Here is a 16110-nt window from a genome sequence, read left to right on the forward strand (position 1 = left end):
GAAGGCTGAACAGGTTCAGGTCCCGCAGTCTCTCATTGTATGGTCTGCCCTGTTGTCCCCGGATCATGCGGGTGGCCATTTGTAATGGCCACAAACTGACAGAGAGCAGATTTATATTGGGCATCATAGTTTCATAGTTGATAGGGTCGGAAGGGACCTGAGTATATCATCAAGTCCAACCCCCTGCCATTGCAGGAAAGAGTACTGGGGTCAAATGACCCCAGCAAGGTGTTTATCTAGCCTCCTCTTAAAGACCCCCAGGGTAGGAGCCTGCACCACTTCACTTGGAAGTTGGTTCCAGATCCTAGCTTCCCTGACAGTGAAGTAGCGCCTCCTATATCTAGTCTGAATCTACCCTCTGCCAGCTTGTGACCGTTATTTCTAGTCACTCCTGGTAGTGCTTGGGGGAACAGGGACTCCCACAATGCCTGCTGGTCCCCTCTGACTAGTTTGTAACAGGCCACTAGATCCCCCCCCAGCCTTCTCTTGTGAAGGCTGAACAGATTCAGGTCCCTTGGCCTGTCCTCATAGGGCCTACCCTGCTGCCCCCGATCATGCGAGTGGCCCTCCTCTGGACCCTCTCCATGTTGGCCACATCCCTCCTGGAAGTGCGTTGCCCAGAACTGGACACAGTACTCCAACTGTGGCCTGACCAGTGTCACATAGAGGGGAGTACTGCCTCCTTGGACCTGGTTGAGATGCATCTGTGGATGCATGACAAGGTATGGTTGGCCTTCCTGACTGTATCCCCACACTGCCTGCCCATGTTCATTTTGGCATGAATAGTGACTCCAAGATCCTTTTCTGCCTCTGCACTGATGAGAAGGGAGTTCCCCAGCCTGTAGGTATGCTGCTGGTTCTTCCCCCCCAGGTGCATTAACTTGCACTTGTCAGTGTTGAACCCCATCCTGTTCTCATCTGCCCACCCCTGTAACCTGTTTAGGTCCAATTGCAGCCTATTCCCCCCTTCTAGTGTGCCCACTTCCTCCAACGTCTTAGTGTCATCTGCGAATTTGAACAGAGTGATTTTTACCCCCTCGTCCAAGTCACTGATGAAGGTGTTGGACAGTGCAGGCCCGAGGACCAAGCCCTGGGGGACCCCACTGCCTACATCCCTTCAGGTCGAAAATGACCTGTCCACCACCACTCTCTGGGTGCAACCCTGCAGCCAGTTAGTGACCCATTTGACTGTGTAGGTGTTGATGCCAGTCCCCTAGTTTTTTAATGAGAATAGGGTGAGAGACAGTGCCGAAAGCCTTCTGAAAGTCCAGAAAGACTACGTCCACTGCTACACCTGCATCTAAGGATTTTGTGACCTGGTCATAGAAGGCCACCAGGTTTGTCTGACAGGACCTGCCTCTAATGAACCTGTGTTGGTTGCCCCTAAGCATAATCTCCCCTGCTGGCCCCTCGTGGACATGCGCCAGGATAATTCTCTCAAAAAGCTTGCCCAAGATGGAGATAAGACTAACTGGCCTATCGTTTCCTGGGTCCTCCTTCCTCCCTTTTTTGAAAATGGGAACATTGGCCCTTTTCCAGTCCTCTGCCACCACACCAGACCACTACGAGTGCTCGTAAAGTCATGCCAGAGGTCCTGCAACGACCTCTGCTCATTCCCTCAGCACTCTGGGGTGGAGATCGTCTGGAAGAACTTTATGGTAAGGTTACCAGAATCTGAAATGGGCTTCCAAGGGAAGTGGACCTCCCTACCGTGAAGGTCTTTAGGAGGAGACTGGACAAGCACCTGGCTGGGGTCATCTGACCCCAGTGCTCTTTCCTGCCCAGGGCAGGGGGTCAGACTCAATGATCTCCCAAGGTCCCTTATGACCCTAAAAATCTAAGCAATCTATACTGTAGTAATTGGGGAATGTTTTGGGGGTGGGGAGGGGAAGGGGATGGTAAGTTCTTAAGAGAGTTAAGCACATAACATCTGTATTTAAGCATATAACTGCCCTGGCATTTTCAAAGGTGATGGACACTTGTAGTTTCTATTTACTTTAGTAGGAAGGGTTGCTATATGCTTCTGAAACAAGGTCACTTCTATTTAAATATTAAGTAACCTTAGGTACCTAATTGGGTATTTACTAGAGGTTTACATTTTTACCCTCCTTTGTTTGGAAGATGCCAATTCCAAACACTAAAGGAAGTTTCCTGTACTGCTATGCAGAATCTTTCATAATTGACTACCTTTACTTAATATATGTAACAGATCATGAAAGAAGATCAGTTTAGGGCAGTGATTCTCAACCAGGGTGGTTTGAGATCCTTTTAAGGCTGCTGTGTCATATTAACACTGTTAGGCATGCAAACAACTAAATGTTTTATAAGATACTCTCAGAGACTTAAAACAGGAATGCGTAGGGTCAACAACACTTTGGCTGGAAGAATCTTTCTGAGTATTTTGCAACAGAAGAATTCTATTATTTTTCTGTAGTCTAAAATGAATTAAATCAGTTTTTGAAATGAGATGCTTCTAAGTTCAGAAAAGTAATGAGGGGTACCTTAAGTCTAAAAAAGGCTGAGAACCACTGGTTGAAGGGAAATATGCGCAGTGTAATCCAATTGTGCCTGCTTTTGCTGTCAACATCGCTGAAAATGTACTCAATGTAAAATTGTTCAATCCTCACAAAGAAAAAGTATTTGAATAACATGAGAAGATGTGGAGGATAAGGTTGCCTCACAACTTGTAAGGTCTGGATGTACCCTTCAACCCAATCAACTAGTATCTTTGCAGGGATTAGTTCAAGGGTAAAATCATTTTCCCACTGAAGTCAATGGGTGTTCTGCCACTGATTTTCATGGGGCCAGGATTATATTACCTGGCTATAAAGACTGGGTCATGTGAGGTCCTTAATGCCAATTAGGATCACAATCCATAAGCATTTTATTCTAATAAAATAATATGTTGACACTAACAAGGTGTCAAGTAAATAAATAAATAAATCTTTAAAGATAACTTTTGTAACCCTGTAATAAAATGTCATTGGGCCATGAAGCTGATTTACACAAGCTGAGTGTCTGGTTCATAAATCTGTCTCCATGGAAATAAAGTAATGGAAGATTTTTGGCTTCTCTATCGTTCTACGTTCTACCTGCTGAATTTGTACAAGAAGATGCTATAATCACATTAGGAGTAGCAATATGTTTGTTTATACCAGAAATTTGATAGTCGTTAATATAGTCTTATTAATGTATTTTTGAGCCTATTGCCATCTGAAGTGACCTAGTTTATCATCTTAGTATGGGTGAGTGACCCAGATATTGTAAATCAGTTCTGAACCTGTCCTTATGACTGCCAAAAAAAAAAAAAATCAACTTGGATTTTTAAAAATTAGTAAGCATTAAAACGGCTGAGGGAGCCAAAATGAAGATATGAACAATTTCATAACAGATTGAATGTGCCTAACAGATCTATGGTATATTTCTCCTTACTAAGCCTCCTGACCAAAAATATAAACATTAAATGACAAAGTAGTAGACTTCAAAGAATATATTTCATATCGTTTCATAAGTCAAGTTCAAAGTTGAAAATCATTCTGCTTCTGTAGTAAGGTCTTAGGTAGGTCAAAAAAATCAGAAATTACTGGTGAACTGTTCTGTAATTGAATAAATTACATTAGAATGACTTTGAATGAGACGCTTCTAATGATTTACCATTATAGGATACAGCTGAGCTAATATGAGGATACCAATGTAGCTTTTAAAATATAGCCCAAGAGACTCTGGTTTTGCCATGTTAGTACCATGTCTAGCTCCATGGCTAGCGCTCTTGGGAGTAAAATAATAAATAATTATTTTCTGTTGAAGTGGGGCCAGAGCTCTTTATCCTTATGGTTCTTTACAGTCTCTATGAACCTTTTCAGTAACTTTTTGCATTGATATTTCCATTGCTGAGGTAGGTGGTAAAATCTAAGGTTTGAGAAAGGTGTCTATTTTTAACTGGTTTCAGTTTCAGCAGACTTTGATTTCACAGGCTATAGTGCACTGTAGAGGCACCCAAAGTAGCTCAACTATAGGAAACTGTATAGCCACAGCAGGCTATACTGTTTTTCCTCACTACTTGGCTGTGGCACAGTGTGGGTGAAGTATCCTACTACTGAACACCACCAAAGCCCTCTGGTTCTGAGTCAGATCCAGTGGCTCTGTGGATCTTAGGTTGATGACCTCTCCATTAGCCCATAAAGTTCTCCATGTTCTGGTATGCAGAAAGCAGGCTCAGGTATTTTTTTACTGCGTTGCAATGTGCAGTTGTAGACATACCTGAAAATCCGTCCCCATTAAACTACCACCTCAGGAAAAGTAATAGACCAGATTTTAAAGGCATTTTGAAATGAATGGGATTTCATTTAGATGCTTTTTAAAAATCTGTTAGTGACTGGAAGGGTTTTGCTACATTTATGCTAAAGAGCATCACATTCAATCTGTGGAACCATGGTGGGAGGCAAATTTCAAATCAGAAGGCTGGTTTAAGAACATCCTGACTTCAGGCATACAAATCAAGGACTGTTGGTTTGTGGGTTCTAACTGACAGAGGTGGTTAAGGAGTAATTAGCTTTACATTACAAAGAAAAAGCTTTGAATTGTATGCAGAGTCCATCTGGAAGGCAGTGCAGTCTGTTGAGGACAAAAAACTGACTTATAAAACCACACTGAGAGAGGGCAGAATATACTTATCCATACTGATTTCTGAATGGTCTTCAGGTGTAGCCTATATTCCAGTCTGAAAAGTCCATACACTACAATAAAAATGCATTAGTATTTATTGTAGCTAATCTTCGATTCCTCCTTACAGTACACATAAGCAAAAGGATAGAGTGTAAAGCTATTTAGTTTAATTTTATTTCATAATGAAGCATGGGAGAATACTTTCGGAAAATGATTAAAAAGAACTCTGTTCTCTTATTGTGATTTTTGGAATAAGAAATGTAAATGGATTTTATACTAATATGTGGAACAAGAGATGACTTTAAACTTTTTAAAGAAACTGGTATGAAAATCAAGCTTAAAGGACACACAATTTTTGTTTTCCGTTTTGTACTTCAAATGTATGTGTTAATCTTGCTTTCCATGGTTCTCCCTTCAAATATCTGAAATTCTAATTAATGGTGATGCAAAAGGTGTTCTGTCCTACAGTCAGAACTACAGTTCCGTCCTACAGTTACAGGTTGTAGTAACTTCTTTAACATGCTACAATGCCAGCTAAGCTTTCATTATAATTCTGAAAACAGTATTAAAAAATGCACAGTTTAACTTAAGCAGATGTTTGGGTCTTTATGTCAGGAGTAGGAAATTGTCTGAATGTAGGAAAGGTATGAAGCTTAAATTTACCCAAGCAGGTAAGTGCATGCTTAACTATGCCTATACACATTGGCAACATGCATAGAGCACATGCAGGTGCACGTACACCCCCTGAGACTGGCCATGCACCCCCTGGAAGTGCCAGTCACGAAACCGGAAGTGCCAACAGAAGTGCATTTCTGGTTTTACTGCTGGTGGTTCTGGGCTCGGCGATCAGCTGCTGGGGGACCCCTGTCAGCAATCTGGTTCCCCTCAAGACTCGGGAGGAACCAGTTGCCCATGCCTATACATGTTGTACTATAGGTATACACTAGGCCTGTGCGAATAGGGAAGTATTCGATTAAGATTTGGCTGATTCAGAGGACAGTGATTCTATCCAGAGATTCGGATCACTGTCCTGAATTGATTCGGCTGAATTGGCTTTGGAAAATTTGGTGCTGATTTGGAGAGATTTGATGATGTGGACTGGCTAGAGAGAAGCAGGCACAGCTGGGCAGCTGCAGTTCTCCCATGGCCCCTCTGGCTGTACCTGTCTCTCCCTCAGTGGGATGAGCCACTGGAGGGGCTCACCAACAAACTTACCATCTGGAGCAGCTGTGTCACCTGCTTGTTTAATCTATGGCCGAATCTCTGAAGTGGCCAATTATTTTCCGAAGCTTTTCCAAATTGATTTGGATGTTTCAAATCTGTTCAGTGTTTAATTGATCTCCCAATTTGATTCAGGTTTGGAGATTCGGTCCCCAAACTGGGCTGAATCTCCTTGAGATTAAATCAGCTACTGAAGCTTCACAGCCTTACTATACACGTGCTCCAGCATTTTACTTAGAGCAGCTCTCAGGAGATGGCAGGGAGCAATTGGTACTCTGACTGGAGCTTTCAAAAAGGAGAAAACTACAACCTAAACAATTCTTTCTTGTATATACTATTTGTGGTACAGTATCAGATGCTTGTATGTGAAAGCTTTTTTTATATGGAAATAATGAATTTGGGGCATAATAGGCACTTTTATATGAGCTCCAGGAGTGGATGAGGGACGCTTTAATTGAAGAACTGCTCTAACTAAACTGCTGCTGAGTCTTATGTATCAGTGTGCTCCCACTTCAAAATGGTAGCAGGGGCACTTGACAAACTTTAATTCAAGCACCTCCACCACCATTTTGAAGCACAGGGATGGCAATACATGAGACACAGGAGGTTGCTGGAGCATGGTAATTATCACCCTCCAGCACACTTGATTAATCTGTAATTACAGACATTGTAATTACAGCACATTGGAGCAGCCTCCTAGCATGTCTTCAGGCACTGAGTTTTGGATTATGTATGTTTTATCATGTATGTGTATTGTGTTTAATAGCTTTTCATTGAAGCCCATGAAAAAGAGGTTTGGTTTTCTTTTTTTTTAAAATTAAGTTACTTCTATCTTTCAGATAGTTTGGAATATTTCAAAACTTATTATCACAGTATGTAGGCTTGCATATACAACAGCACAAGATGAAGACTTGACATTTTAAATCAGAGATCTAAAGCTAATACTGAGTTTAGACTCTCCTAACTGCTTGCTAATTCTCCATTCCATAATCACACCACCATCTCATAACTTAATTGTGACTTAAGAAATGGATGCATAACATTTTCTTTTGTTCAGTACAATTTTTCCTACCTAAACTTCTTTGCTACAGTGGCCTGATGACCAGGAATATTTTGGAGAGTCTTTATTGCTCCCAGAAGTAAGGAAATCTATCCATGTGGGTAATCTTACCTTCCATGATGGGTCTACAGTTGAGAAGCATTTGCTTGAAGATGTAATGAAAACAATAAAGCCATGGTTAGCTATATTAATGGATAATTATAGGGTAAGAAGATTTCAGCTGGCTACTCTAGGCACCTTGCTTTAGTGCAAAATTAACCTGTGCTCTTATTTAAATGTTGTGTCTAAGTCAACTAATATCTACACAGAAACCTCTGACCCAAATGGTGTGGTGTTTTCAACCCACATTTTCCAGCTATTCATTGTATTGACTCCTATCCTCTAGTCCAATAACAGAAAATAAACTTGAAAGCTACTCTGAATGATGCACTGGCTGCCAGCAGCATCCACTAAGGATCACTGTAGAATGGGATGGTAGATACACTTCCTATGGTGGAAGCAAGCATATACGATCACTGAAAAGCAAAGGCAATACATGGCATCTCAGGCTCTGAGCCAAAATTCTTAAATGAAATTATGTCATTGGATTTCCCTGATTTTTTTTTTTTAAGTGCAGATTTCTTACAATGAAAACACTATATCCTTTATGCTACTTGGGTGCTGGGAGGTAGGAAGCTCTCATGAAGACTAAAATGACAAAGACATGGATTCAGTAAAAACATTTTTTAATTGAATTGAGCATTCTTCAGATAGCTCCTGGAGTTCGCCATCCCTCTTTTTCTTTTTTTTTACTGCTTGTCTGCATTGAGTGCCCTGCAGAGTCTCCGACTTATTTTAATTGAACACAAGAAACTAATTTTAATTTTTTTTAAACATAATTAGTTTGACTTCCTCTAGTGGGAGTCTTGTAATTGATACCATGAATAAATTATGGAAAGCAATTTTAAGGGTTCTTAATTACAAAGCTGCTTAGCTTCAGAACTTTTACGCTGACAAGTAAAATGGTTTTGTACTGTACCATTAAATATAAACTATGTCTAAAAATATACCCAGGTCCCAAGATCTAAGAAGAAAGGACTGGGGTATGCTGGTACATGGAAATAGTGCACAAATACCAAACATTTTCAAGGGAAGTATTATTTGGCTTAAGGGTGTAGAAATGCAAATACTGGGTGAATTAACTGAAACTAGTTCAGTGTCCAGTGGCCAGTGCCAGATGCTTTAGAGAAAGATGAAAGAGAACAGCCACAAAATTGTGTAATACTTTTGAAATTTTGTAAAGCTCTTGTTTCACTGAGTTGTGTGTGTGGTTCAGGCTCTATGTGAAGTATTTTTCTGTTACTCTTAAGTTTGTTGCCTTTGCTGTTTGATAGTGTTGGTTATCCCCTTTGTTCCTGGTTTATGAGAAGGGACAATTGCTTTCTCTATACGAGTTACAATTTTGTGGAACTTGGTCATAACTTCTCTCTGTCTCTCATCTGAAAGTCTTTGGTGCTTGATATATACTTTGCTTGGGTCTAGCTCTAGTTTTTCTGTCTCTTAAGAATTTAACACAGTATTCCAGTTGCATGATTGATAATATAATGTTTAAAATATCTTCTTATTCTATACACATCCTAAAACATTTTATATGTTTGATAATTGCTGTACATATAGAAAATATTTTCACTGACTGTATCTATGACAACCAGAAATGTAAACTTAGAGGTATGGTTAATTTAAGATCTAGCACAAAATGCTTTATTTCCCTTTTGTCAAAACAGAATCTCATTTGTTGCCATGTTGTGTGTATTTTCTATGATCTTCCTCTATTTTTCTCTAGCGTTGACTAAAAAATAATTTTGTCTTTTAAGCAGATATTGCCACCTCATTCTTCATCTCCCTTCCAAATAATTAATCAGTGCATTCAGCAATTGTTAGTTTATCTCTGGGGCATTTCTGTATGATCTTTTTCAAAATGAACATTCATTATTCATCCTTGTTCTTTTCTTTGGCCTCAGCCTGTTTTAATACATTCTGCATGCATCTACATGTGCAATTAATGAGACACAAACTCCAGTGCATACTGCCCTGGAGTTTATTGTCCCGAGTGCTGCGTTTATACATGCACCTGGGACCACAACACATTAAACCAGGTCAGAGTAGCCACGGCTGGCAGCGGGCTTGCGGGGGTCAGCATGCCAGTCCAGGGTTGCTTTGACCCAGGTCAACATGGTGCAGAAGGGCTGGCTGGGGCGCAAGAGTGCTCTAGTTCAGGGCTAGCCGGCAGGAAGTCCCTGCACTGGAGCACTCTCATGCCCCAGTTAGCCCCATCAGCATCTACATGTGTGTTGCTGGACACTAGAGAACACTGCCATAGAATAGTACTTCTGTTTACAAGTACTAACCTATGTAGAGTTAATTAGTTTACTGTGGACTAATAGGGCTGCACATGCACATGCTGAGACTTGACTGTGGAGCTAATTAGTCAACTCCACAGTAAACATCTTGTGTAGATGCACCCTTTTATCTTACAGCTGAATGGTATATTGTGACTAATATTTGTCAGAATTTTTATGAAAGTCTTAATAAACTATATTGGCCATTTTTCCATTATCAACTATTTGTTGCTTGGAGAAGCAGATGTCATTGAAAGATGCTTTATTGGCTTGCACTTTTCACATCATGATAATCTGAGTTGTCTTAGATTTGTTTTTTCAATAATTTCACCCAGTACTGTAGAAAGGCTTTATTGGAATCTTTTAAGTAAATATTTGCTGATTTTTTTTCATGAGATTTCTTTTGTTTTTTGGCTAGCAACTCAATCATTAAACTCTTAAGTTCCTTCAGAAACTCTTATCAGCACATGCTTTTATTACTGGTGACTACTGCTATTTAATCAGTTTGTTCCAGAAACTCTACTTTTGACAGCACCTTTTTGATGGTACCTCACTTTTATTATCCCTCAACATTCTCTATAGCGGTGATGGAAGCAACAAAAGAAAAGAATTACTTTCTGTGGTGTCCTTATTCTCAATTGATCACTTATTTTTTCTGGAGGGCCAGTGAACCAAGTGATTTTTCTTGCAGGATTCCCATTGGATATACTTCTATTTCTATATATTTGGTACTTGGATTTCCATGTTATTTTTCATATCTATCTTATAGTTTGTTGCTTTCAGGTGGGTCGAATCTTTGTTTTCTGAAGGATATTTATATGTCTCAACAAATCTCCTGCTATCTCATTATTAAACTAAACTGAATTTTCCTGTTTCCATTTTTATTATGCGCTTCCATTCTGCAATTTTATGTAAGTCGTATCTATGACTATCTAAAGGTGAGTTGAGAGTTGCACTTAAGGTATGGATTCAAACACTTTTATATAAGGAGGACATAACAACCTCTTTGAATGTATGCAGGGCGCAAGCCAGGTTGCGACGCCCCGGTGGGTTCTATCCCCTGATGTTAGTTTGCGAGAGGGAGAGGTAGACTCGTAATGGTTCCAGAACAATTTTTATTTAATCTCTTACTTACGCACCACTGGTGTAGATGTGGCTGTGCAGGCAGTTACACTTGGATCCGTCCTGGTTCGAATAAGGGACAGATGAACAAAAAAACAAAACGATGGATCTGAGAACGACAACTTATGCACCACCAGTGTTGATGTGGCTGCGCGTTCTGTCCCGGTTGGGATAAGGGACGAACGAATGAAAAACAACAAAATGATGGATCCGAGATAACAAAAAACAAAACGAGATTGAGAACGAGAATGAACAAACTGGTACGATTGAGTGCACAAATGATTGCTTATGGCTCCGGAGGCAGGAGAAGCCGTGGGAAGCTGGCCAGGCCTACCCACTGAGCGGTGGAAGCTCTGGCTTCTCTCCACTGAGTGGTGTTTGCTCTGGGTTCTCGGTGCTTCTTCTTGGGCGGAAGCTCAACCCTAACTTTTATAGGCCAGATGACAAGCCCAATTTCAAGTCCCCGATTGGTCACATTTTCCCTCCAAAATGTTCGCGGGGTTTTTTTCCACAGGGGACGGGGTTTCCATAGCACATGGCCAGGGCCATGTAGCAAGCCAAATAGGGGCTTTCCAGATTATGAGGAGAGTGCTTGGCGGCATCTGTTGCTGGGCAGAGCTGGCAGAGTCCAGCTTGAGCATGACAAAATGATAGGAGCACATTTTAAAATACAAATTTTCAGAAAATTTGCTAATTAATTTGAGATGAAACAAATCTTTGAATACATTGAGTACTGTACATAGGAGGTTTTGCCTGTTTGTTTGCCCAAATAACAATGCAAGCCCTGCAAACTTACTACTAATAAATACTGAACTTTCATCTGTTGGCTACATATAAATAATTGGAATGATCAATTTTACCATTATTTATCAAAACTAAAAGTGTTTCCTTCAACAGGTAAAGAGGGGTTGTCCTTAAATATTTCTTGATGCAGAACAGAGCATAACCCACTGCATAAGATCTGTTCAACAGGAGCAGCAAGAGTGAGGGAAAAAGACTGTGTGGATGGAGAAGCTAAAAAAACCTGGCTAGTATTTGTCTTGGCAGAGGGGGCTTCCCCCAGGCACACAGTGGTGTGACTGGCACTGCAGAGGTGGCCATACTCTGCTGCTCTTAGCATCCCCACTCCCACCACAGCATGCAGACCATACACGGGAACAGTAGCCAGGGAGTTTTTTGTCCCTGCCTCAAGTAAGAAACCCCGCCCCACCTTCTGCTTTTGGCACAACCAACTTTCCTCACCATGCTCAATGGCACCGCCATTCCCCTTCCCTCCCATTCCTCCCCTCACCCTCTCTACTTATGACTCTGGGTGCAGGAAGGGGAGACCCATCCATTGCCATTGCTGTGGCACTGCTGCAACCAAGGCTGCTGAGAGCTGGGCTTAATCAGGAACAGTGGAAGTTTCACCTACTTCCAGATTTGGCAGGGAACACATGGGTGGACCAAGCAGGGAGGGGAATTGTGCCTGTCGCTGCTGCTACAAACCCCAGCTGAGTGTGGCTGACTAGACTGGGGTCTGCCAGTGCTCCTGCTACGATGCAAAGCTTGAGGTTCCTGGCTAGATTGATCACTATATTTGTGGAAAGAGTTTTACCCCATAGTCAGATTTGTACGAAATGTGTAGGTTTCCGCCTTCCTCTGTAATGGGGGGCATGGTCCTCTACCTTGGGATCTCTGGAGCATATATTAATCTTTACAGAAGCAGAAAGTTGGCTGTGATTCCCCTTCTTTACCTGTGGCAGGTTAGGGTGTTGTGTCTTGTGTTTTGTCAGGATTAATTATAGTTTTGCTATGAGGTAAGATTATGGATTTGTAAAGGAAGGTTTGGATAGGGATGAATCTGCCTTAGGCAGGGTGTTAGACTAGATGGCTTATAGAGGTCACCTCCAACCCTACTTCTCCATGATTCTATGAGTGTTACCTGCAAACGGAGGGATAATTCCCTATTTTGGGGACTTAAAAAAATGAAGTCCCTAATTGCTGTTTCTGCACTGTGGTCTGAAAGGTGGGGGAGCATGCCACTGAACCCCTACTCTGGCATGACTGGATTTTAATGAGAAGGATGAAATTTCTAGCATCTTCATGAGATTGCTTCCAGCTCAAGTCAAATTTGCAACACATGTCACAAGTCTTGACAATGCTGTAAATATTCTGGCTATTTTCTGCTGTCAGGAGTGGGTAGAGTAGTTCCGGCTATAACTCTAAATATTATATTTTATGGGAGAAAGGTTTTAAGGTTGATGCTTTAACCAGGGGTTGGCAACCTTCTCATAGTGGCAGGTCAAATTAGTGTAGTTCGCTTTGAAGATCAATGGCTATTCCCCATGCTTCCTACCCAGCAGGCTCTCTATTTCAGCAGCCACTCTCCTATTCATGGGGACTTGATGCCTCTTGACTGGGGGGGTGGGGTGGGGGCACATGCCCCTCCCAACACCAGTCAGTGACAGGGAGGGGGGTCCCCCATAGCCGATCACACTGACTGGGGAGGTAGGTCCCCCCATGGCCAATCTCACTCACCGAAGAGTGGCCAATGCTCTTGGGGGGCAGGGGGAGAGCACTGCTGCATTGCTACTTTTGCTAGTGGCCCCACTCCCCAGCTGCTGGCCAGGGGGGGCACTGGCGCTTCTACCTGCCCCCCCACCTGTCACCTACACAGGGAGCATGGCTTGACAGGGCTTGCACCAGCATTCTCAGGGGGTGCATGTGCATCCCTATGCACCCCCTACACATCGCCACTGCTCCTATTGCCTAATTGCCACCAGCTTTGCAGGCCAGATGTCATTGCTTACAGCCCACAGATCTGGCTTGCTAAGTTGCTGACCCCTACTATATATTTATAGTATGGGAAAGAAGCAGTAGTATGGGAAAGAACTTACCCTCCGGCTAGCTGACACTAATCCAGACATAGTGGGGCTCACTGAAACATGGTGGAACCCAATGCATGACTGGGTGGAGAATATCAAGGGTTATAGGCTATACAGGAGGGACAGGACAGGGAGAAAAGGTGGGGGGTGTGGCGCTCTACATTAAGGAGGAATACACATCGTCATCAGGTAGCACAGAGTCAGAGGAGGGGCATACGGAAGTGCTCTGGTTTAGAATACAAGGCAGTCGAGGGGAAAGAGACTTAACGGTGGGGTTCTACTGCAGACCACCCAACCAAGGGAAGAGCTAGACCAGGAATTCTTAAGTCAGCCCACAAAGGTAGTTAGGTCAAAGGATGTGGTCATCATGAGTGACCTGAACTTTCCAGACATCTGCTAGGAAGAATAGTCAGCCAGGTCTGACCGCTCACATAGGTTCCTAGCCCAAATGCAGGACCTGCATCTAACCCAGGAGGTGCACAGCCTCACCAAGGGAGACGCCTTGTTGGACCTGGTGCTGGCCACGGGTGATGACCTGGTGAGGGGGCTGCGGGTGCTCAACCACCTGGGTGACAGTGATCATCGCCTGCTGGAATTCACCATCCAGCGCAAGGTGGCAAAGGCCTACAGCAAGGTAGCAGCCCTAGATTTCAGGAGGGTGGACTTCAGTGAGCTACAGAGAATAGTCGGGGAAGCACTGAGGTCCTGGAGGGGAGGGGAGCCAGGTGTCCAAGAAGAAACTATAGGCCAGTAGTCTTACCTTGATCCTGGGTAAGCTTTTTGAGAGAATTATTCTGGCACATGTCCACGAGGGACCAGCAGGGGAGATTATGCCTAGGGGCAACCAACACGGGTTCATTAGAGGTAAGTCCTGTCAGACCAACCTGGTGGCCTTCTACGACCAGGTCACCAAATCCTTAGATGCAGGGGTAGCCATGGACATAATCTTTCTGGACTTTTGGAAGGCCTTCGACACTGCCTCTCACCCTGTTCCCATTAAGAAACTGGGGGGCTGTGGTGTCAACACCTACACAGTCAAATGGGTCACCAACTGGATGGAGGGCTGCACCCAGAGAGTGGTAGTGGATGGGTCATTTTTGACCTGTAGGGATGTGGGCAGTGGGGTTCTGCAGGGCTCGGTCCTCAGGCCCGCACTGTTCAACGTCTTCATCAGTGACTTGGGCGAGGGGGTAAAAAGCACCCTGTTCAAATGTACTGATGACACTAAGATGTGGGGGGATGTGGGCATGTTAGAAGGAAGGATGCAACAGGCTACAATCAGACCTGGACAGGTTACAGGGGTGGGTGGACGAGAATAGGATGGGATTCAACACTGACAAGTGCAAGGTGATGCATGGAGAGGAAGAACCAGCACCATACTTACAGGCTGGGGAACTCCCTTCTAGTCAGTGCAGAGGCAGAAAAGGATCTTGGAGTCATCATTGATGCCAAGATGAATATGGGCAGGCAGTGTGGGGATGTAGTCAGGAAGGCCATCCATACCTTGTCATGCATCCACAGATGCATCTCAAACAGGTCCAGGGAGGTGATCCTCCCCCTCTATGCAGCACTGGTCAGGCCGCAGCTGGAGTACTGTGTCTAGTTCTGGGCACCACACTTCAAGAGGGATGTGGACAACATGGAGAGGGGCCAGAGGAGGGCCACTCACATGATCAGGGGGCAGCAGGGCAGGCCCTACAAGGACAGGCCAAGGGACCTGAACCTGTTCAGCCTCCACGAGAAGGCTGAGAGGGGATGTAGTGGCCTGTTACAAACTAGTCACAGGGGACCAGCAGGTATTGTGGGAGTCCCTGTTTCTCCGAGCACTACCAGGAGTGACTAGAAATAATGGTCACAAGCTGGCAGAGGGTAAATTCAAACTAGACATCAGGAGGCGCTACTTTACTGACAGGGCGGCTAGGGTCTGGAACCAACTTCCAAGTGAAGTGGTGCTGGCTCCTACCCTGGGAGTCTTTAAGACAAGGCTTGACAATCACCTTGCTGGGGTCGTTTGACCCCAGTACTCTTTCCTACCATGGCAGGAGGTCGGACTTGATGATCTGCTCAAGTCCCTTCCGACCCTACTAACTATGAAACTATACCTTCAAATACTGTATACACTGACATTTTCTTTCAGTCTCTTGTTTAGCATACTTTTATGAAAGACTACATTCAACTGAAATTAAGATTTTGTATATCTCAGTCATTTAAAGGTATTTTTTACAGTGATTGAAATATTACAGGAATAAAGTTATCCCCAAAATAAACATTACAACCTCTGGAAATGTTAAACTAAGAAATTTGAACATGTTTAGATATGAAAAATAGCTAAAACATCCAAATGGCCATAATGATACCTGAAGTGACACTGGGCATGTCTACACATGAATTTAAGTGCACTTAAATTTAATGTGCATTAAACTGATGTGTATTAAGCATTTTTGGCAGGTGTCTACATGTGTTGAGACTTGGGACTAACTTTAGTCTCAAGTCTCTCCAGCCCTGCCATGCGTCTCTGTGGTCACTGCGGGGGAGCTCCAGCCTCCAGACACATGACTGCCAGCAGTTGGCAGTAATGCTGAAGGCAGAGCCAGCTGCCAGCACTTGACACACACCTTAAAAGCATACCCTCTGTACTGTGACCTTTGGGCTGATGCTTCCTGTGTCAGAGCAGCAGTGGCATGGAAACAGGCAGCACATGTCTGCCCTGCTCCTGCCCCAGCTCCTTGCCCTGGCCACCAGGAAAAGCGTCCTCCTGGTCTGCAAGGTTGCCACCTGGATGTCCTCACTGACACCA

At 43.5% G+C, this 16110-nt stretch overlaps 1 protein-coding gene across 1 annotated transcript in view; it reads left to right on the plus strand.

Moving 5' to 3' along the window:
- Nucleotides 1-16110, plus strand: part of CPVL (carboxypeptidase vitellogenic like) — a 105442-nt gene that overhangs the window by 33305 nt on the left and 56027 nt on the right. The window contains 4 exon segments of the mRNA XM_090049800.1: nt 138-145; nt 1446-1481; nt 5146-5200; nt 6979-7151. Of these exon segments, the coding sequence (XP_089905926.1) occupies nt 138-145; nt 1446-1481; nt 5146-5200; nt 6979-7151 (272 nt within the window).

Source organism: Crocodylus siamensis, chromosome 5, assembly GCF_052110815.1.
Source record: "Crocodylus siamensis isolate JL-2025a chromosome 5, ASM5211081v1, whole genome shotgun sequence".
In the NCBI taxonomy this organism is placed as follows: Eukaryota; Metazoa; Chordata; order Crocodylia; family Crocodylidae; genus Crocodylus; species Crocodylus siamensis.